Consider the following 21,341-nt stretch of genomic DNA (forward strand, 5'->3'; position numbering starts at 1 on the left):
GCGGATTATTTTTTTTTTCTTTTAATAAAATGGTTAACGAGGGCTGTGGGGGAGTGTTTTTTTAAATAAAATAATTTTTCCAATGTGTTGTGTTTTTTTTTTTATTGAATTTTCAGGCTTAGTTATGGAGGCTATCTTATAGATAGAATCCATTACTAAGTCAGGGCTTAGTGCTAGCCCCAAAAACAGCTAGCGCTAACCCCCAATTATTACCCCGGTACCCACCGCCCCAGGGGTGCCGGGAAGAGCCGGTACCAACAGGCCCGATGCATCAAAAATGGCGCTCCTGGGCCTAGGCGGTAACAGGCTGGTGTTATTTAGGCTGGGGAGGGCCAGTAACAATGGTCCTCGCCCACCCTGGTAACGTCGGGCTGTTGCTGTTTGGTTGGAATTGTGTTGAGAATGAAAATACGGGGAACTCTATACGTTTTTTTATTTTATTTAAATAAATAAAAAAAACGCAAAGGGTTCCCCATATTTTCATTCTCAGCACAATACTAACCAAACAGCAACAGCCTGACGTTACCAGGGTGGGCGTGGACCATTGTTACTGGCCCTCCCCAGCCTAAATAACACCAGCCTGTTACCGCCTAGGCCCAGGAGCGCCATTTTTTAAGCTCCGGGCCTGTTGGTACCGGCTCTTCCCGGCACCCCTGGGGCGGTGGGTATCGGGGTAATAATTGGGGGTTAGCGCTAGCTGTTTTTGGGGCTAGCGCTAGGCCCTGGCTTAGTAATGGATTCTATCTATAAGACAGCCTCCATAACTAAGCCTGAAAATTCAATAAAAAAAAAACACAACACATTGGAAAAATTATTTTATTTAAAAAACACTCCCCCACAGCCCTCGTTAACCATTTTATTAAAAGAAAAAAAAAATACCCGCAGTAATCCATCGAATCCGCAGTAATCCTCTGCATACATGGATCTGAAACGAGAAGAAAAGAAACACAAAAAGTTGGTTATATAATTTTTGGCGCTGTCTGCTGGGGAGAGCACCCATGATGCAATGTCTACCCAAACAGGGAGCCACCAATTGGTGCAAAACTACAACTTCCAGCATGCCCAGACAGCCTTTGGCTGTGTGGGCATTCTGGGAGTTGTAGTTTAGCAACAGCTGGAGTCTCCCTGTCTGGGTAGAGACTGCCAGAAGGGTCTGTTCACATTATACAAAACGGACAATGTGAACAGAGCTTCAGATTAACTAGCCTTGTTCCCTTCTGTAGCTCCGCCCCTAATGACATCACTAGGGGGCGGAGCTACATGGACCTGCCCGGTACTGGAGGGAAGTAAGCGGACTTCGTCTTCTGTATACACTATATACAGCTATCTATAGATAGCTGTATATAGTGTACACCGCCCAAAGGGTTAACCTACACTGTCCAGCAGTGTAAGTTAACTCTTTCTTTGCTGGGCTTGCGCATAGCGCACAGCTCAGCAAGGGGTTAAGTGAGTCAGCAATGTATATACTGTATACACATTGCAGGCTCACTGTAAGTTCTTGCTGGACAGTAGATATACAATGTATACCTACGGCTCAGCGTCAGCTGCTCTCCCGGCTCTGTAGCCCTGAGAACAGCTGATCCCGACATTCACATAAGGACGATCGCAGCGGGTGTCAGGAGGAGTGACATCTGCTGGGATCTGTCCCTTACTGCAGGTACTAATACTCCCAACATGGAGCACACTCTGCTCCATGCTGGGAGCTGTAGTACCTGAATTAATAGACATATCGCAGCGAATGTAACTTCTGACACCCCCTGCGATCTGTCTAATAATGCAGGTACTACAACTCCCAGCATGGAGCAGAGTGTACTCCATGTTGGGAGTAGTAGTACTTGTAGTAAAGGAAAGATCACTGCGGGTATCACTCCTGACACCCGCTGTGATGCTCCTGTATAATGTATGGTTGCGGCGGCCGCTCTCCTATGGTCCCCTGCACGGCCGTATATATACACATATTCCTATTTGTCACAGAGAGCTGTGATTAGCTGTAACCATCTGGCCAATCACAGCTCTGCGGGAAATATGAATATGTGTATATATACGTGAGTGCAGGGGATCATAGAAGAGCAGATCTATACATTATACAAGAGGATCGCAAGGGACCCCAGCGATCTGTCAATTAGTACAGGTAACTACTACTCCCATCATGGAACAGTGTGTTTCATTCTGGGAGTAGTAGTACTACCTAAAGAATTAAAAAAAAAAAGTGAAAAACCCGCACACAATACATTTTTATTATTGTCGGCTACATTTTTAGTGCTTTACCCGCTCACATAAATTGATCCTTGTTTAAAAATTAATAAACATTTCATAATAAAAAAGATAAATTTCGTTAGATACAATTTTTTCCATCACTACTGTATCTGTTGTATAATTTTTTTGTTATTAGAATGAATTCTTTACGTTCGTTTACGGATAACGAATGCATTCGTTATTTACCGCATGCATTCGGTTAATAACGAATGCATTCGTTATTTTGCTATTCGTATTGGTCCGAATACCTGAAAACGGTAAAATTCGGTAAATTAGACATTCGTGCCCAACCGAATTGCACATTAGTGTTGCTCGCGAATATTCGCAATACGAATTTTATTCGCGAATATCGCATATTCGCGAATTCGCGAATATAGCGCTATATATTCGTAATTACGAATATTCAGTTTTTTTTTTTTTTTTTCCACAGTACACATCACAGTGATCATCCATCTCTGCTTCCAGCTTGTGTGGTGTAAAGAAGGCTCTAATACTACTGTGTGAGACTGGTGAGCGAATTTTCGCATATGCGAATTTTTGCTTATACTAATTTTGTATATGCTAATTTTCGCATATGCTATTTTCGCATACGCGAATTTTCGAATATGCGAAAATAAACGAGAATATTACGAATATGCGAATATTCGCGAATATATGACGAATATTCGTCCATATATTCGCGAATTCGAATATGGCCTATGCTGCTCAACACTATTGCACATGTCTACTATAATTGACTTGACTTGACTGAAGACAGGGACAGCAGACAAAGATGACTTGACTTACTGACTTGTGACTGCAATTTAGGTTTGAGGCCTCCAGATGTTCTGCACACTTTCTCTGAGATGTCTGGAGTGGACACGACCTCAGGATCTAAGAGCAATGAATGATCAAACAGAGAGATTGCAGCTCCTGCCTTCCTTATAAAGCGGGGCTGTGCAAGGAGCCCACAGGCTAGCTGCGGGTCCTCTAGTCACCTGGTGCTCTATGGGTAACAAAACATGTGACTTTAACATATGACAACTATTATCATGTGACCATATCAAAGGTCCTTTACACTTTATGTATAACCAATACACTTTATGGGGGAACACTGCAGGTGAACCCTCAGGACTTACAGGGACTCAAGCTGATAGGACTGTAGGATGATATCCTGTACTGGCACATCACATATAGGAGATCATTTATGCAAACTACTGTAATGGGTGGCCCTAAACTTGTGTTTGTCTCCTTTTATAAATCACTTAGGCACATAGCCAAGACAGGGACATAACATGTGGGGACCTTTTAAACCATCTGTGGATTTTTCTTTCATAGAATACTGACACCTCATCAGCCATCTTTGTACAGGAGGCAACAAGAAGCACTGGAGCCACCCTGAAACACCAAACATACCAATGGTTTGAAAGGACTCAGAGAATGAGGCTTCTGAAGAATGGTCGGTTTCCAGACTGGTTCCATGGATTTATTACACGAACGTGAGTCTCAGTGACCCATTTTTCTATTAAAAGGATGTTGTTGTTTTTTTATATTTAGATATATTTAAGTATAGAGAGTATAGCAATAATGCAATTAAAAATAATAAAAGTATATATATGTATACATCTTAGCATCAACAGGGGTATGTGAAAACTGTGCAATACAGATTACATTAGTGTGAAATAGAGAGGTTGTCTACAATTGCAATTGAGTCTCATTCAAATGAATACAGCTAAACTGCAATACAAGACTGAACCAAGGGACAGAAATAGCACGCATAAAAACCTGGGGGAAGAAATTGCTTATCTATATCTATAAAAAGAGAAGGCCTGACTCACTGACTCATCAACGCCAAGCCTAAACCCTTGGACCTAGAAAGCTGATTTTTTTTACAGGTGTTGTTTTTAAGACATAGACAAGGAATAAGTGTCAGGATCCGGACTGGTATGCAGAGAGGACACTGGAGGTGGATCCTCTTTGTCAGTGAGGTGATGGCGTGGGCCGTACCAGGGGAACGGAATCTAAGGGGTTACTGGTTTTCACCAGAGCCCGCCGCAAAGCGGGATGGACTTGCAGCGGCAGGTAACCCCCAGGTCGTTCCACCCGATAGCGACTCAACCTCACTGACAGCTGAGACAGGCGCGGTACACAAGGACAAGGCAAGAGCAAGGTCGGACATAGCAGAAGGTCTGGGCAGGCAGCAATGGTTCGTAGTCGGGGTCAACGGCAAGGGTCTGAATACACAGGCTTGGGATACACAAAACGCATTCTCGGGGCACTAGGGCAACAAGATCCGGCAGGGACAGGAAGGGGAAGTGGGTTTTTATGGAGTGGAAGTGCTTAGGAACTAATTGGGCCAGGCACCAATTAATGGTGCACTGGCCCTTTAAATCTGAGAGACCCGGCGCGCGTGCGTCCTAGAGAGCGGGGCCGCGCGTGCCGGGACTGAGCAGAAGGAAGGGGCCTGTAAGAGACACGGGATGCGACCAGCGGGAGGGCACGTCCCTCCGGGGGGTCGCATCCCCGGAGGGACATAGAGCAACGCTCCCGGTCAGACACGCAGACTGGAGCGCTGCAAGCAGAGGAGTAACGCCGCGAGCACTCCGGAGGGGAAGCGGGGCCCGGAGCGCTCGGCGTTACAGTGCCCCCCCCCCTTTGGTCTCCCCCTCTTTTTGGAGCCTAGGAACCTATGGATGAGTTCCTTGTCGAGGATATTGTCCTCGGGCTCCCAAGACCTCTCTTCGGGGCCACAATTCTCCCAATCAACGAGAATTTTTTTTTACCTCCGACGACCTTGGAGGCGAGGATTTCTTTTACCGAGAAGACGTCAGAGGACCCAATGACAGGAGCAGGATGGTGGGGGAAAAGCGGTTAAGAATGAGAGGTTTGAGAAGGGATACATGAAAGGAGTTAGGAATTCGAAGAGAAGGAGGAAGATGGAGCTTGTAGGAGACAGAGTTGATTTGGCTTTTGACTCTATATGGTCCGAGGTAACGAGGACCCAACTTGTAGCTAGGGACACGAAACCGAATATATTTGGTAGAGAGCCACACTTTGTCACCAGGGGCAAAGACAGGAGGAGATCTTCTCTTCTTATCCGCGTTTTTCTTCATGCGAGAAGAGGCCAGTGAGAGCGACTTTTGAGTTTCCTTCCAGATAGAAGAGAAGTCAAAGGTCAAATCATCTATGGCAGGGACTCCAGATGAAGTGGGGATGGGGAGGGGGGGAAGAGGGTGACGGCCGTACACCACAAAGAACGGAGACTTGGCGGATGTACGAGAATTCAGCCCAGGGTAACAGGTTGACCCAATCATCTTGAGGAAACAAAATGTCGCAGGTAGTCGCCAAGGATCTGGTTCACTCTCTCCACTTGTCCATTGGACTGCGGGTGGTAGGAGGACGAGAAATTTCATTTGATCTTTAATTGATTGCAGAGAGCTCTCCAAAATTTAGACACAAATTGAACACCTCTATCCGAAACGATATGCATGGGAAGCCCGTCAAGACGAAAGATCTGCAAAAATAAATTGCTTCGCCAACTGTGGCGCAGAAGGAAGGCCTGGAAGCGGAGTAAAGTGAGCCATTTTTGGAAAAAACAATTAACGACCACCCAGATAACCGTGTTGCTATGGGATACAGGAAGATCAGTGATGAAGTCCGTGGCTATGTGAGACCAAGGCTGTTCAGGCACCGGCAGCGGATGGAGAAGACCTGAAGGTTTCTGACGTGGGGTTTTGTCATGTGCACATACTGTACAGGCTCGTACGAATCACATCCTTTTCCAAGGAGGACCAATAGTGTCTGGCAATCAGCTGTAAAGGCTTTTTTATTCCAGCGTGACCAGCCAGAAGGGAGGAATGGCACCATTTGAGGATCCGGAGGCGAAGACTGGGAGGAACAGAAGTCTTTCCTGGCGGGACAGGTACCAGAGAAGCAGGAGCAGAAGAGATCAGGCACTCAGGGGGAATGTTGTGCTGAGGAAGGGTCTCGGCTTCAGAGGCATCGGTGGTACGAGATAGAGCATCGGCTCTGACATTCTTGACTGCGGGGCGAAAATAGATCTGAAAGTTGAAACGGGCAAAAAACAACGACCACCTTGCCTGGCAAGAATTTAGCCGCTGGGCGGATTGGAGATAAGACAAATTTTTGTGATCTGTATAAATGGTGATGGGGTGAAGGGATCCTTCCAAAAGATGTCTCCACTCCTCAAGGGCCAACCTAATCGCCAACAGTTCACGGTCTCCGATGGAATAATTTTTCTCTGGAGGTGAAAAGGTTTTTGAGAAAAATCCGCAAGTGACATTTTTTCCTTTAGCGGATTTTTGTAGGAGAACAGCTCTGGCTCCAACGGAGGAGGCGTCAACCTCGAGAAAGAAGGGCTTCTGAGGATCAGGTCTGGACAAGACTGGAGCAGAGGAGAAGGCAGCTTTGAGGTGGTTAAAGGCTTCCTCTGCCTGAGGCGGCCAGGATTTCGGATTAGCATTTTTCTTAGTCAGTGCTACAATAGGAGCAACGATGGTGGAGAAGTGGGGAATGAATTGATGGTAGTAATTTGCAAATCCGAGAAATCTTTGGATTGCTCACAGGCCAGTGGGACGAGGCCAATCCATTACCGCAGAAAGTTTATCAGGGTCCATTTGAAGACCATGTCCGGACACAATGTAACCCAAGAAGGGAAGACTGCTGCGTTCGAATAGACACTTCTCGATTTTGGCGTAAAATTGATTTTGGCGTAGTCGCTGGAGCACTTGACGAACATGAAGGCGATGTTCCTCTAGGTTGGAGGAGAAAATGAGGAAGACAGGGAGTACAGCATATCCCGAAAAATTTCATGAACAAAGTCCTGAAAGACTGCTGGGGCGTTGCATAGACCAAATGGCATAATTAGGTATTCAAAGTGGCCCTCTCTGGTATTGAAGGCGGTCTTCCATTCATCGCCTGCTCGAATACAGATGAGGTTACATGCCCCCCTTAGGTCAAGTTTGGTAAAAATCTTAGCACCTCGCAGACGGTTGAAGAGTTCGGAGATGAGTGGCAGAGGATAGCAATTTTTTACGGTAATTTTATTGAGACCGCGGTAATCAATACAAGGGTGGAGAGATCCATCTTTTTTAGTGACAAAATAAAATCCAGCTCTAGCCGGGGAAGAAGATTTCCGGATAAAACCTCTTTTGAGGTTTTCCTGTATGTACAGGGTTTCCGGGGCAGAAAGTGGGTAAATCCTACCACGGGGCGGTGTGGTACCAGAGAGCAGGTCGGTAGGACAGTCATAGGGTCTATGTAGTGGTAAGACCTCTGCCTGCTTTTTACAAATGACGTCCGAAAAGTCCTGATAGGCTTTAGGAAGACCTGGCAAAGGAGTAGCCATGGAGACTTGGCAGGAAGAAACTGGGTGAAGACATCGCTTGTGGCAAGAAGATCCCCAGCTCTTAATGTCCCCGGTGACCCAGTCGAGGCTAGGCGAATGACGTTGGAGCCAGGGCAAGCCCAGAAGAATTTCAGAAGTGCAGTTGGGTAGCACAAAAAATTCAATATGTTCATGATGGTGAACTCCAACAGTCATGAGTAGCGATTGAGTGCGGTAACGCACGGTGCAGACCAGTCTCTCTCCATTGACGGATGAAATGAAGAGAGGCTTGACGAGACGGGTAACTGGAATGTTGAATCTGTTTACTAGGGAGGCTTCAATGAAACTTCCTGCTGAACCCGAGTGCAAGAAGGCCACAGCGGAGAAGGAAGTAGCATTTGCGGGTATAGCAATCCGCACAGGTAAAGTCAATCGTGGAGAGGTAGAATTCACTCCTAGCAATGACTCTCCTACGTTGACTAGGTGAGAGGGTGCGTTTCTCAGACGCGGAGGATGAATAGGACAGTCTTTTAGGAAATGTTCGGTGCTTGCACAGTATAGACACAGGTTTTCATTCCTACGGCGAGTCCTCTTTTGTTGGGTCAGGCGAGACCGATCCACTTGCATAGCCTCCTCGGCAGGAGGCACAGGAACAGATTGCAAAGGACATTGAGAGAGAGGAGCCTGGGAGGAAAACCGCCTGGTGTGAACAAGATCCTTTTCCTGACAAAGCTCCTGGTGTCTTTCCGTGAAACACATGTGGATGCGGGTGGCCAAATGGATGAGTTCAGACAGGTTAGCAGGAATCTCTCGTGCGGCCAGGACATCTTTGATGTGACTGGATAAACCTTTCTTGAAGGTCGCGCAGAGGGCCTCATTATTCCAGGAAAGCTCTGAGGCGAGGGTGCGGAACAGGATGGCGTATTCGCCCACAGAAGAACTCCCTTGGACAATATTTAGCAAAGCAGTCTTGGCTGAGGAAGCCCGGGCTGGCTCCTAAAAAACACTATGTACTTCTGAGAAGAAGGACTGGAAAGTAGCAGTGGCAGGATCGTTGCAGTCCCAAAGCGGTGTGGCCCATGACAAGGACTTTCCAGACAGGAGGCTGACCACGAATGCCACCTTAGACCGTTCAGTAGGGAATTGGTCCGACATCATCTCCAGGTGTAGGGAACACTGGGACAGGAATCCACGGCACAGTTTAGAGTCCCCATCAAACTTGTCTGGAAGAGACAGGCGGAAACTGGGAGCAGCCACTCGCTGCGGAGGAGATGCAGGAGCTAGCGGAGGAGGTGGTTGCTGTTGTTGCGGCAGAAGCTGTTGCAGCATAACGGTCAGCTGAGTCAGCTGCTGTCCTTGTTGCGCGATCTGCTGTGATTGCTGGGTGACCATAGAGGTTAGGTCAGCGACACTAGGCAGCGAGACCTCAGCGGGATCCATGTCCGGATCTACTGTCAGGATCCAGACTGGTATGCAGAGAGGACACTGGAGGTGGATCCTCTGTGTCAGTGAGGTGATGGCGTGGGCCATACCAGGGGAACGGAATCTAAGGGGTTACTGGTTTTCACCAGAGCCCGCCGCAAAGCGGGATGGACTTGCAGCGGCAGGTAACCCCCAGGTCGTTCCACCCGATAGCGACTCAACCTCACTGACAGCTGAGACCGGCGCGGTACACAAGGACAAGGCAAGAGCAAGGTCAGACGTAGCAGAAGGTCTGGGCAGGCAGCAATGGTTCGTAGTCAGGGGCAACGGCAAGGGTCTGGATACACAGGCTTGGGATACACAAAACGCTTTCTAAGGGCACTAGGGCAATAAGATCCGGCAGGGACAGGAAGGGGAAGGGGGTTTTTATGGAGTTGAAGTGCTTAGGAACTAATTGGGTAAGGCACCAATTAATGGTGCACTGGCCCTTTAAACCTGAGAGACCCAGCGCGCGCGCGCCCTAGAGAGCGGGGCCACGCACGCCGGGACTGAGCAGAAGGACGGGGCCGGTAAGAGACACGTGATGTGACCTGCGGGCGGGCACGTCCCGCCGCGGGGGTCGCATTCCCGCCGGGGGCATAGAGCAGCGCTCCCGGTCAGACTCGCAGACCGGAGCTCTGCAAGCAGAGGAGTAAGCCGCAAGCACTCCGGAGGGGAAGCGGGGCCCGGAGCGCTCGGCGTTACAATAAGAAAGGATTTTTCAAAATTCAACCCTTAAGGGGGTGAAAAAGGGGTTAAAAGTTTGTATGGAAGTCCATCATTTTTGAAGCTAGAAGCATGAAACTTTGTTTTTAGGCTAACAATTAGAGATAAAGAAACACTTTTTTTTTTTTTTTTTTACATTTTCAAAAATTCTACCCCTGAAGGGGTGAATCAGGGGTTCAAAGTTTGTATGAATTAAACCCTTGCGGGAGAATGCCATTCCGGCAGATGTCCGGCATTAACTCTTTAGACGCAGCAATCAAAGTTGACAGAATTCGGGTTGTTTGGATGCCCAAAGACTTTACCCAGAGCGGCATCATTACTATTGGATCATAAAAAGTAGATCTCTGTTACCCCAAATTTAATGCAAAAGCTAGTTGTGTATACAGGAATTAATGTGATTACATTATGGTAAATAATTGTAACGTACTGGTCAGGAGACAGGAGGTGGATCAACTGAACCAGAGGGGCGAGGACGTGGGCCGTACCAGAGGAACGGAGTCTAAGGGACTACTGGTCTTCCCCAGGGCCTGCCACAAAGCGGGATGGTCTTGCTGCGGCAGGTAGCCCCCAGGTCTTTCCACCCGATAGCGACTCGACCCCTCTGGTAGCTGAGAATGGCGCGGTACAGGAGGAGCAGGCAGAAGCGTAGTCGGACGTAGCAGAGGTCAGGGCAGGCAGCACAGGTTCACAAGCGGTAGTCACGGGCAACGGTTTGGCAACAGGCAACACAGAACAAAGGGAAGGCTTTCACTAAGTCAAAACATAGGTCATTTGATTATTTTTGGTCATTTGTGAGAAGGCTTCACCACAATGGCACTTGTTTTATTCAGAATACACAGACACTGTGGGAGAGATCTTCACTATCTTATATGACATGTATCACTTCCTGGTCATCCTACGGTGGCACACAATGGGTTAAGAATTCTTCTGACTCGGAATTATAATGCAGAAAACAAGGTTACTGATTAAACAATTAAACTAATAGACCGCAGCTGCCTCCTAGGACATAAAGGACCCCAATAACCAGACCACACTTTATTTATTTTCTTCTAGGATGAGAGAAGAACGTTGCATAAGCAAGGACCCGAAAACTCAGGCTCCTGTGGTGAATTTTTAAACAATATACTGGCTGTCCCCTATGATCATAGCCAGTTACCTGGGGCTTCCCTGGTGGTGGGCCGGCTTCTGGCCTCCTCAGCCGATGTTGCGGTGCATGAGATGAGGGATCTCTCAGCAATATTCACGGGCTCACGTGTGGAGTGCAAGTTGCCGTAAGTGCTGACTGCTGCGGTGCGGCGGGCGCACGCGTATGTGTCCAGAATAGCGGGCATGATCTCCAGCTGGCCGGAATTCTGTGTATAGGAAATGACGGGGGAGTATGTGCGCAGCCGCGCCGTCTGTCATGCGGTTCCCTGGCGCATGTGCAGAGGCGCGGGATATGATAAAAATCTTGCACTGCTACTGGGAAGCTGCGCTCAGAGCGGGCAGCAGATTTCTCAGTCGGCAGAGGTATTTTTTTTGTTTGATGGGTCTTGTGAAGATCTCCCTATATGCTTTATTTAGTAATGGGGTCTAAATTAAAACCATTATTTTATGTTCCCTTAGATGTCTCATTCTGGGAGGAAAAGGTCCAGAAAGTCCAGACACAGAGCTTGCACTAAGTGCCAACAGCCTCTTACTAAGCACTAAGTGCCAACAGCTCCTTGTGTTTGACACCATCACATCCATCCACTCGTATGGAGCCAAATGCCTTCTTGGGATGGTTGAAAAATTAATTGTGTTCCACCTTTTCGGAAGTGAAAGCCTCTTTTGGGGGGAAAAACTTAAAGTATTGCACAAGAAAGTATCCTCTACTTCATCTTTATCTTCCAGCTCCCAGGGGGAATCAAGTAGCACGGACTTTAGGGAAATTGAGGAAGGTGAAATTTCAGAGGATCTTTATGTGTTGTATCAAGACAAGGTTTACAATCTTCTCCTGGCAGTAAAGGATGTCTTGGAAAGTGGAGAAGATGTTTCCTCCAAGTCACAAAGGGATCAATTATGCTATTTTCCCCCTTCACGCTATAGAATGCTTCCGACCCAAAGGACTCTACTAAAGGACTGGTTTCGCAAAGGACTGAGCTAAACCAGAGAAAAAAAAACAATCTGGGAGCCAGACTGTGTTCCACCTATAGGCTGTCCCCTGTGTCATATGAGTATTGGGAGAACCCTCCCCCCCACCCCCAAGGTGGATTTGACAGATTGTAGAAAGGTGGATTTGCTGTGCAAAAAACGTATGGATCAGCGGAGGTAGCTTCTAAGGTGGCATCAGCGTCTCTTCCAGTAGCGAGAGCCCTACAGATCTGGTTGTCAGATCTATCTAGAGATATTAATGATTGGCTGTCTCGCAAAGATCTATTGAAGAACCTTTCCCTTAATAAGTCAGCTTCGGAGTTCTTATGTGATGCTCCATTAGATGCTATGAAATTATCATCCAGAGCCTTAGCATTATTGGATGCAACAAGAAGGGCATTATGGATTATGAATTGGGTAGGTGTTTGACCACAATTATAGGGCATCCTCAAATCTTTGCGTAAAGATAAGGGCAAACATTTTCCTTATGACTGGAAGAAACCTGGAAGATACGGAGGCTTGAGTACTAACCTCTTCTACTAGTTCCTCCACTAGTAGAAGAGGTTGGTACACAAGCCCCCCTCAGAAGACGGGGGCATTTTCGTCAAACAGGTTCAAGATGACAGTATACAAAGAAGCAGGACTCCTCCGTGGCTAAGAAGAAGTCGTTTAATCGCAAAGATGAAGACTAGTGATGTCGCGAACATAAAATCTTCGGTTCGCGAACGGCGAATGCGAACTTCCGCAAATGTTCGTGAACCGGCGAACCGGGCAAACCTGCCATTGACTTCAATGGGAAGGCAAATTTTAAAACCCACAGGGACTCTTTCTGGCCACAATAGTGATTTAAAAGTTGTTTCAAGGGGACTAATATCTGGACTGTTGCGTGCTGGAGAGGGATTCATGGCAAAACTCCCATGGAAAATTACACAGTTGATGCAGAGTATGGTTTTAATCCATAAAGGGCATAAATCACCTATTATTCATAAATTCTTTGGAATAACGTGCTTTAGCCCCCTTTAGGCATCACATAGTTAGATCCCCCCTTTAGGCAGCACATAGATTCCCCATATTAGGCAGCACATAGTGGGATTTGAACCCAAGGACCCAGCGCTGCAAGTCAGCAGTGCTAACCTCTGAGCCACCATGCTACCCTTACCATACATCTAATATGCACGGTTGCTAAAATGGACAGAGATGTCAGCAGAGAGTACCAGAAAAATTAGGCATGTACACATGGCTCAAAAATTTGGTATTGTTGCAGCCGCAGCTGTAGCGGCGCCCAGAAAATTGCAGCAGCATAAAAAGTGCAGCACCAGAGGCCAGAAAAATTAGGCATGTACACATGGCTGAAAAATAAGAACAAGCGCATATCCAAGAGTCCAGAAGACTCTATAATGCAGGACGGAGAAACACACAAAGAAATTATTTTCTAAATAAAATTTTTCATCAAATAAAGAAACAGAGTTCATCCCTCTCTGTATTTTATTTTTGAAAATTTAAGTTTAAAAATCACACGCAACAAGCATTCCTTGGTGTAATGGTTAGTACTCTGGAAAATTCAAGTTTGAATTATCAGAAAGTCCAGAAGACTCTATGATGCAGGACAGTGAAAATCACAGAGAAATCCTTTTCAAAATAAAATTTTTCATCAAATCTAGATGAAAGCAGTGGACATAAAAATTGCAGCAGCAGAAAAAGTACAGCACCAGATGCCAGAAAAATTAGGCATGTACACATGGCTGAAATATAAGAACAAGAGCATATCCAAGAGTCCAGAAGACTCTATAATGCAGGACGGAGAAACAGACAAAGAAATTCTTTTCTAAATAACATTTTTCATCAAATAAAGAAACAGAGTTCTTCCCTCTCCGTAAATTAAAAAATCACATGCAACAAGCGTTCCTTTGTGTAATGGTTAGTAGTCTTGAAAATTCAAGTTTAAATTATCATAAAGTCCAGAAGACTCTATAATGCAGGACGGTGAAAAACATGTTGTTTCGCCGCTGGATATCTGACAAGTGCGCCATTGTCGTGTAGGAACGCCTGAAATGGCCACACACCTTCCTGGACTGCTTCAGGACATCCTGTAAGCCTGGATACTTGAGCACAAAGAGTTATACAATCAGATTACACACATGTGCCAATCACGGCACGTGTCAACTTGCCCAACCTCAATGCCGCCAACAAATTTGTTCCGTTGTCACAAACCACCTTGCCGATCTTCAATTGGTGCGGAGTCAGCCACTGGTCCACCTGTGTGTTCAGGGCCGACAGGAGCGCTGGTGAAGTGTGACTCTCCGCTTTGAGGCAAGTCAACCCCAAGATGACATAACACTGCCATATCCGGGATGTGGAGCAAGACGCAGCAGTGGAAGAGGACTCGACCAAGCATGTTAAGGAAGAGGATGGAGTAGGAGGAGTAGAGGAGGTGGCAGGTGTCACCAACTCCTCTGCAGAGCAACGCATTCGATGCTTGGCAGCCGTCACCAGGTTTACCCAATGCGCAGTGTAGGTGATATACCTGCCCTGACCATGCTTTGAAGACCAGGTATCAGTGGTTAGATGGACCCTTGCCCCTACACTGTGTGCCAGACATGCCATAATTTCCTTTTGCACAATGGAGTAAAGGTTGGGGATTGCCTTTTGTGCAAAAAATTTTTGTCCGGGTACCTTCCACTGCGGTGTCCCAATGGCTACAAATTTTTTAAAGGCCTCAGACTCCACCAGCTTGTATGGTAAAAGCTGGCGGGCTAGCAGTTCCGACAAGCCAGCTGTCAGACGCCGGGCTAGGGGGTGACTTTGAGACATTGTCTTCTTGTGCTCAAACATCTCCTTGACAGACACCTTACTGTGGCCATATGAGCAGGAACTGCTCAAAGCGAGAGACGGAGAGGCGGATGGTTGAGAGGGGGCAAGGAGGGCAGCAGTGGTTGACCTGGCTGAAGATGCTGGACCAGGAGGAGGATGGCGGCTTTGACTTTGTGTGCTGCTTGTACTGACGTGTTGATCCCATAGGCATTTGTGATGTGACATCATGTGCCTTCGCAAAGCAGTTGTGCCTAGGTGGGTGTTGGACTTCCCACAACTCAGTTTCTACTGGCAAAGGTTGCAAATGGCCTCGCTGTTGTCAGAGGCAGACACACAAAAAAAATGCCACTCTGCTGAGCTCTGCGATAACGGCATTCTGGTGGTGGCAACAGCATGCGTTGATTGGCGTCCCGTCCGGCTGACCCTGGGTGCCAATGCATGCTGTCTGACTGTGCCACTAGCTCCTTGCGATGACCTCCCCCTGCTTCCAACTCATCTTCTCCTCCTCTCTGTCTCCCAATCTGAACTTTCCCCCTCTTCTTCTCTTTTAGCTGGCACCCACGTGGCATCCACGGATACATCGTCATCATCAACACCTTCACCGCTATCTGACACCTCAAGAAAGGAAGCAGCAGCGGGTACAACATCATCATCACACCGTACGTCTATGTGTGTAATGCTGCCTGACTGAGACATATCCCTGTTAACTACATCCTCTGGCAATAATGGTTGCGCATCACTCATGTCTTCAAACTGATGTGTAAAAAACTCCTCTGACGGATCAAGTAAAGCTGCTGTGGTGCTAGTGTTGGTGGTGGCGGCAGGCAGGCAAGTGGTAGCATGAGAGGTGCCCGAAGCTAAGCTAGAGGAGGAGAAGGATGGTGCGTTAAGGTTCCGAGCAGAAGCTGTAGTAGATTGGGTGTCTTGTGATAGCCAGTCAACTAAGTCCTCAGAACTTTGGGGGTTCAGGGAATGTGGCCTCTGAACACTGGCCATTCTAGGGCCAAAGGGAATCCCAGCACCACGACGGCCCCTACGGGGTGGCCTTCCTCTGCCTGTCATTTTTTTTGTTAAAGTTGCACAAGTGTCACACCAAATGTGATTTGCACTAGGGTGACACAATTTGCCCTGCAGGCAAAAAAAAATGGTAACTTTGACGTGAACTGACAGTGACGACTGGTTTTATTTAACAGCCAAAAAAGGTATTTTTTTAATTTGCACAACTGTCACACCTAATGTGATTTGCACTAGGGTGACACAATTTTCCCTGTAGTAGTTACTGTAGTAGTTAGTTGCTTTAAAGAAAAAAAGCTTGCCAGCGGAGTTCCCCTTTTATGCAGTGGTCCCCAACCAGGGTGCCTACAGTTGTTGCAAAACACTCGGACTGATATATTTCAGCCCTTTGAACACTGTAGTAGTTAGTTGCTTTAAAGAAAAAATCTTGCCAGCAGAGTTCCCCTTTTAAGCAGTGGTCCCCAACCAGGGTGCCTCCAGCTGTTGCAAAACACACGGATTGATATTTATTAGCCCTTTGAACACTGTAGTAGTTAGTTGATTGAAGGAACTTAAGTTTGATTCTGGAGTACCCCTTTTAACTAGCGGTACCCTCCCAACCAGGGTGCCTCCAGCTGTTGCAAGACACACGGACTGATATCTTTCAGCCCTAAAAAGGGCTTTTTTGGGTGCTGTCCTTAAAGCAGATGTTACACTAGTGCTTTAGAAGTAAACTGGACCATGAATACACCACCTAGCAGCAACCTAGCTATCGCTTTCCCTATACAGCAGGAGCAGCTTCTCTGACCCTCCACTTCCTAAGCCTGCAGCATGCTGAAAGAGGGTAAAATGGCATCCGTGCAAGAGGTAGGAGGGTCTGGAAGGGAGGGACTGCTGCTGATTGTCTGTAATGTGTCTGCTGACTCTGACTCACAGGGTCAAAGTTTACTGCAATGTTAAAGTATAGAGGGCGGATGGAACTTCACATATGTTCGCCCAGCGATGCGAACGCGAACATGCTAAATTCGCCGGGAACTGTTCGCGACATCTCTAACGGTGGGGGCCAGGCTCCAAGCTTTTGCAGATACCTGGCTCTGAACCTCCTTGGATGCCTGAGTATCAGACATAATAAGAAAGGGATATTCTCCAGAACTATAGAAGATACCTCTGCACAGATTTATGATCAACCGAGCCTCTACAGTAGTGATAGATCTTGTTCAACAATTCCTGCGCAAAAGGGCACTGGAAGACGTTCCAGCAGAGGAAAGAGGAAGAGGTTTCTTCACCCCAATCTTTGTGGTCCCAAAATCTGGTGGAGATTGGAGACTGGTCATAGATTTGTCCCTTCTGAACAAATATTTTGTAAAGAAAAGATTCAAAATGGAGTCGATAAGGTCAGCGGTCCTAGACATCCAGCAGGGAGATTACATGCCATCACTAGATCTCCAGGATGCATACCTGAATATTTCGGTCCGGCCATCCCACAGGAAGTTCCTCCGAATAGCAGTAAGGTCTCAAGGTCAAGTTTGTCACCTACAATTCACTTGCATAACATCAGCACCGAGAGTCTTCACCAAAGTGGTTGTAGTAGTGGTGGCCCATCTCAGAATAATGGGCATCCATATGACACGGTCCTTGGACAAATGGCTGTTCAAAGCACAATCAGAACATTTCCTAACAAGTCATCTTCAGACAGCGATGGAATTCCTTCGGGATCATGGATTCCTCATAAATTTAAAATAATACCAATTGGCTCCCACAAGAAGGATTACTTACCTGGGGTTTGTAATACTCCACACAAATAAAAATCTTCCTATCAGAGGAGAGGTCTACCAAGATCTGTCAGAATCTTCATTTTTTTCTAAGTATCCAGTCATGCAAGATACGTTTTGCCATGAAAATTTTGGGCCTGTTAACATCTTCAATAGATGCGGTTCCTTGGAAAAAGTCGCCTATAAGAAAGCTCCAATCTCACATCCTGGCTCTATGGGACAAGTTGCAGGAAGATCTCGAGTCTATTATTCCTCTTCCAAGGAAGATGAAAAAATACTTGAGATGGTGGTTGGAACCTCTCCGTTCTCATCAAGGCAAGAGCATTTTCTTTCCCCAACCGGTAGTCCTCACTACGGATGCCTCGGCTCCAGTTGGGGTGCCCATGTCAAGGATTTGTGAGTTCCGAAGTCATGGCCGAGGAAAATCGCAGTCAGGTCATCCAACTGCAGGGAGATGAAGGCGATCAGGCGTTGAAACATTTCAAGAAAATTCTCCAGGGAAACTCCATGTTCAGGTTCTATCCTACAATCTCCCGTCAGTTTACTATGTAAACACACAGGGAGAAACAAGGAGCAAAGGCCTTCCGGTCTTGTGTGCCAATATAATGAGATGAGCATAGAAAAACCTTCCCTCGATTTCAGCCATACACATAAAGGGCTCCCAGAATACCACCGCGAACTGGCTGAGCAGGCAGAAGATGCCTGGGGAGTGGAGTCTCAACCCACGGATCTTCAAGATGAGTGTAGACAGGTGCGGACTGTCCATATCTTGGATGGGGATGTTTATCTATGCCTTTCCTCCTCTTCAATTCATTCCCCAAATGCTCAGGAAGGTCATGGACGAGCAAGTCCGAGCTGTGGTAGTCCTTCCATTCTGGCCACGAAGGGCATGATTTCAGCTCGTGTGGGAAGCATCGAGAGGAGACTACTTCAAGCTTCTGGTAATCAAGGATCTTCTCCTCCAAGGGGGCCTACCTGCAAGGGTTTGACGTCTTTTTTCAAATTGGTGTTCAAGGAAAAATTTGAATCCATGGGAGTCTTAATTAACAGTACATTTAGCTGTAGTGACCAGTGTCAGGCAGCTGTTGCCAAGGCAAATAAAATCATGGGGTGTATAAATAGGGGCATAGATGCCCACGACAGGGAAATAATTCTACCGCTGTACAAATCACTAGTCAGACCATACATAGAATACTGTGTACAGTACTGGGCACCAGTGTAAAAGAAATATATAGTGGAGCTAGAGAGGGTTCAAAGACAGGGAACCATAGTAATTCGGGGAATGGGAGGACTACAGTACCCAAAAAGGTTATCAGAATTAGGGTTATTTAGTTTAGAAAAAAGAAGGCTTAGGGGAGAGCTTATATGTATAAATATATCAGGGGACCGTACAGAGATCTCTCCCATGACCTATTTTAACCCAGGACTGTATCTATAACAAGAGGGCATCCTCTACATCTAGAGGAAAGAAGATTTCTACACCAGCACAGACGGGGATTCTTTACTGTAAGAGCAATGAGACTGTGGAATTCTCTGCCTGAGGAGGTGGTCATGGTGAATATCGCTGGTTATGTATACTAGATTTATAGGGACAGAACGTTGATCCAGGGATTTATTCTGACTGCCATATTTGGAGTTGGGAAGGAATTTTTACCTCTAGTATGAGGATTTTTTTGCCTTCCTCTGGATCAACTCAGTAGGGACTCTTTAGGGTTATAGGTTGAACTTGATGGACTCTGGTCTTTTTTCAACATTAGGAACTATGTTACTATGTTACTATGTAACACTGTTACTTTTTCTTCAGGAAGGATTTCACAAGGGTCTCAAACCCAACACCCTAAGAGTCCAAGTTACAGCCATTAATGCCCATCGGAAAGGTCTCTTCGCAGGTTCAGCAATTGTGTCCAGATTCTTTAGAGCTCTAAAAAAAAATAGCTGCGGCCTCCTTATTGTCCTCCGTTACCTTCATGAAACCTTCCAATAGTATTAAGAAATTCGAGCCTATGGAGTGAACATCATTGAAGTGGCTGTATCTCAAAACACTTTTTCTAATTGTTATTACGTCAGCCAGACATATTGGGGAACTACAGGCATTATCCTGCAGGGAACCATATCTGAGGCTATTCTCACGATTCGGCTAGCTGGATGTGGATCCTATGTGTCAGCGAGGGATTGGCGTGGACCGTGTCGGTGGACCGGTTCTAAGATGCTACTGATATTCACCAGAGCCCGCCGCAAAGCGGGATGGTCTTGCTGCGGCGGTAGCAACCAGGTCGTATCCACCGGCAACGGCTCAACCTTGCTGACTGCTGAGAAGGCGTGGGACAGAAGGACTAGGCAGAGGCAAGGTCAGACGTAGCAGAAGGTCGGGGCAGGCGGCAAGGTTCGTAGTCAATATGGATAGCAGAAGATCTGGAAACACAGGCTTTGGACAACACTAAACGCTTTCACTGGCACAAGGCAACAAGATCCGGCAAGGAAGTGCAGGGGAAGTGAGGTAATATAGCCAGGGAGCAGGTGGAAGCTAATTAGGCTAATTGGGCCAGGCACCAGAGTCCAAGCAGGCCACGGCTGAGAGGGAGGAGTTGGCAGAAGGAGAAATCCGCACGGGCACAGTGAGACGTGGAGAAGCAGATTTCGTACCAAGAGACGCCATGCCCACGTGAGCTGGGTGCGTGCGTGCTTTTCCTAGACGTGGAAGACGAATAGGGCAATCCACCAAGAAATGTTCGGTACTGGCGCAGTACAGACATAAATTGTTATCCCTACGGCGAGTCCTCTCTTCGTGGGTCAGACGAGACCGATCCACTTGCATAGCCTCCTCGGCGGGAGGCACAGGGATAGATTGCAGAGGATACTGTGAGAGAGGTGCCCAGAGATCAAGGTCTTTTTCCTGGCGGAGCTCCTGGTGTCTCTCAGAAAAACGCATGTCAATGCGGGTGGCCAAATGGATAAGTTCTTGCAGGTTGGCAGGAATCTCTCGTGCGGCCAGCACATCCTTGATGTTACTGGATAGGCCTTTTTCAAAGGTCGCGCAGAGAGCCTCGTTATTCCAAGATAATTCGGAAGCGAGAGTACGAAATCGGATGGCGTACTCGCCTACTGAAGAATTACCCTGGACCAGGTTCAGCAGGGCAGTCTCGGCAGAAGAAGCTCGGGCTGGTTCCTCAAAGACACTACGGACTTCAGCGAAGAAGGACTGGACTGTGGATGTGGCAGGATCATTGCAGTCCCAGAGCGGTGTGGCCCAAGACAAGGCCTTTCCAGAAAGAAAGCTCACTACGAACGCCACCTTAGACCATTCTGTAGGAAATTGGTACGACAACATCTCCATATGTAGGGAACATTGAGATAAGAATCCACGGCAGAGTCTAGAGTCCCCATCAAATTTGTCCGGCAGGGACAAGCGGAGGCTAGGAGCGGCCATTCACTGCGGAGCAGGTGCATGAGCTGGCGGAGGAGATGGTTGCTGCTGTAGCAGTGGCAGAAGTTGCTGTAACGTGGCGGTCAACTGCGACAGCTGCTGTCCTTGTTGGGCAATTTGCTGCGATTGCTGAGCGACCACCGTGGTGAGGTCAGCGAGACTCGGCAGCGGCACCTCAGCGGGATCCATGGCCGGATCTACTGTCACGATTCGGCTAGCTGGATGTGGATCCTCTGTGTCAGCGAGGGATTGGCGTGGACCGTGTCGGTGGACCGGTTCTAAGATGTTACTGGTATTCACCAGAGCCCGCCGCAAAGCGGGATGGTCTTGCTGCGGCGGTAGCAACCAGGTCGTATCCACCGGCAACGGCTCAACCTCGCTGACTGCTGAGAAGGCGTGGGACAGAAGGACTAGGCAGAGGCAAGGTCAGACGTAGCAGAAGGTCGGGGCAGGCGGCAAG

The 21,341-nt window shown here is 47.4% G+C and overlaps 1 protein-coding gene across 3 annotated transcripts in view; it reads left to right on the forward strand.

Annotated features, from left to right (window-relative positions):
• Positions 1–21,341, forward strand: part of SH2D2A (SH2 domain containing 2A) — a 258,266-nt gene that overhangs the window by 86,724 nt on the left and 150,201 nt on the right. For all 3 annotated transcript variants that reach the window (XM_056546543.1, XM_056546544.1, XM_056546545.1), the window contains exon 3: positions 3,574–3,734. In XM_056546543.1, the coding sequence (XP_056402518.1) occupies positions 3,574–3,734 (161 nt within the window). The remainder of the gene's footprint in view (positions 1–3,573; positions 3,735–21,341) is intronic.

The sequence above is a fragment of the Hyla sarda genome, chromosome 11 (assembly GCF_029499605.1).
Source record: "Hyla sarda isolate aHylSar1 chromosome 11, aHylSar1.hap1, whole genome shotgun sequence".
Taxonomy (NCBI): Eukaryota; Metazoa; Chordata; class Amphibia; order Anura; family Hylidae; genus Hyla; species Hyla sarda.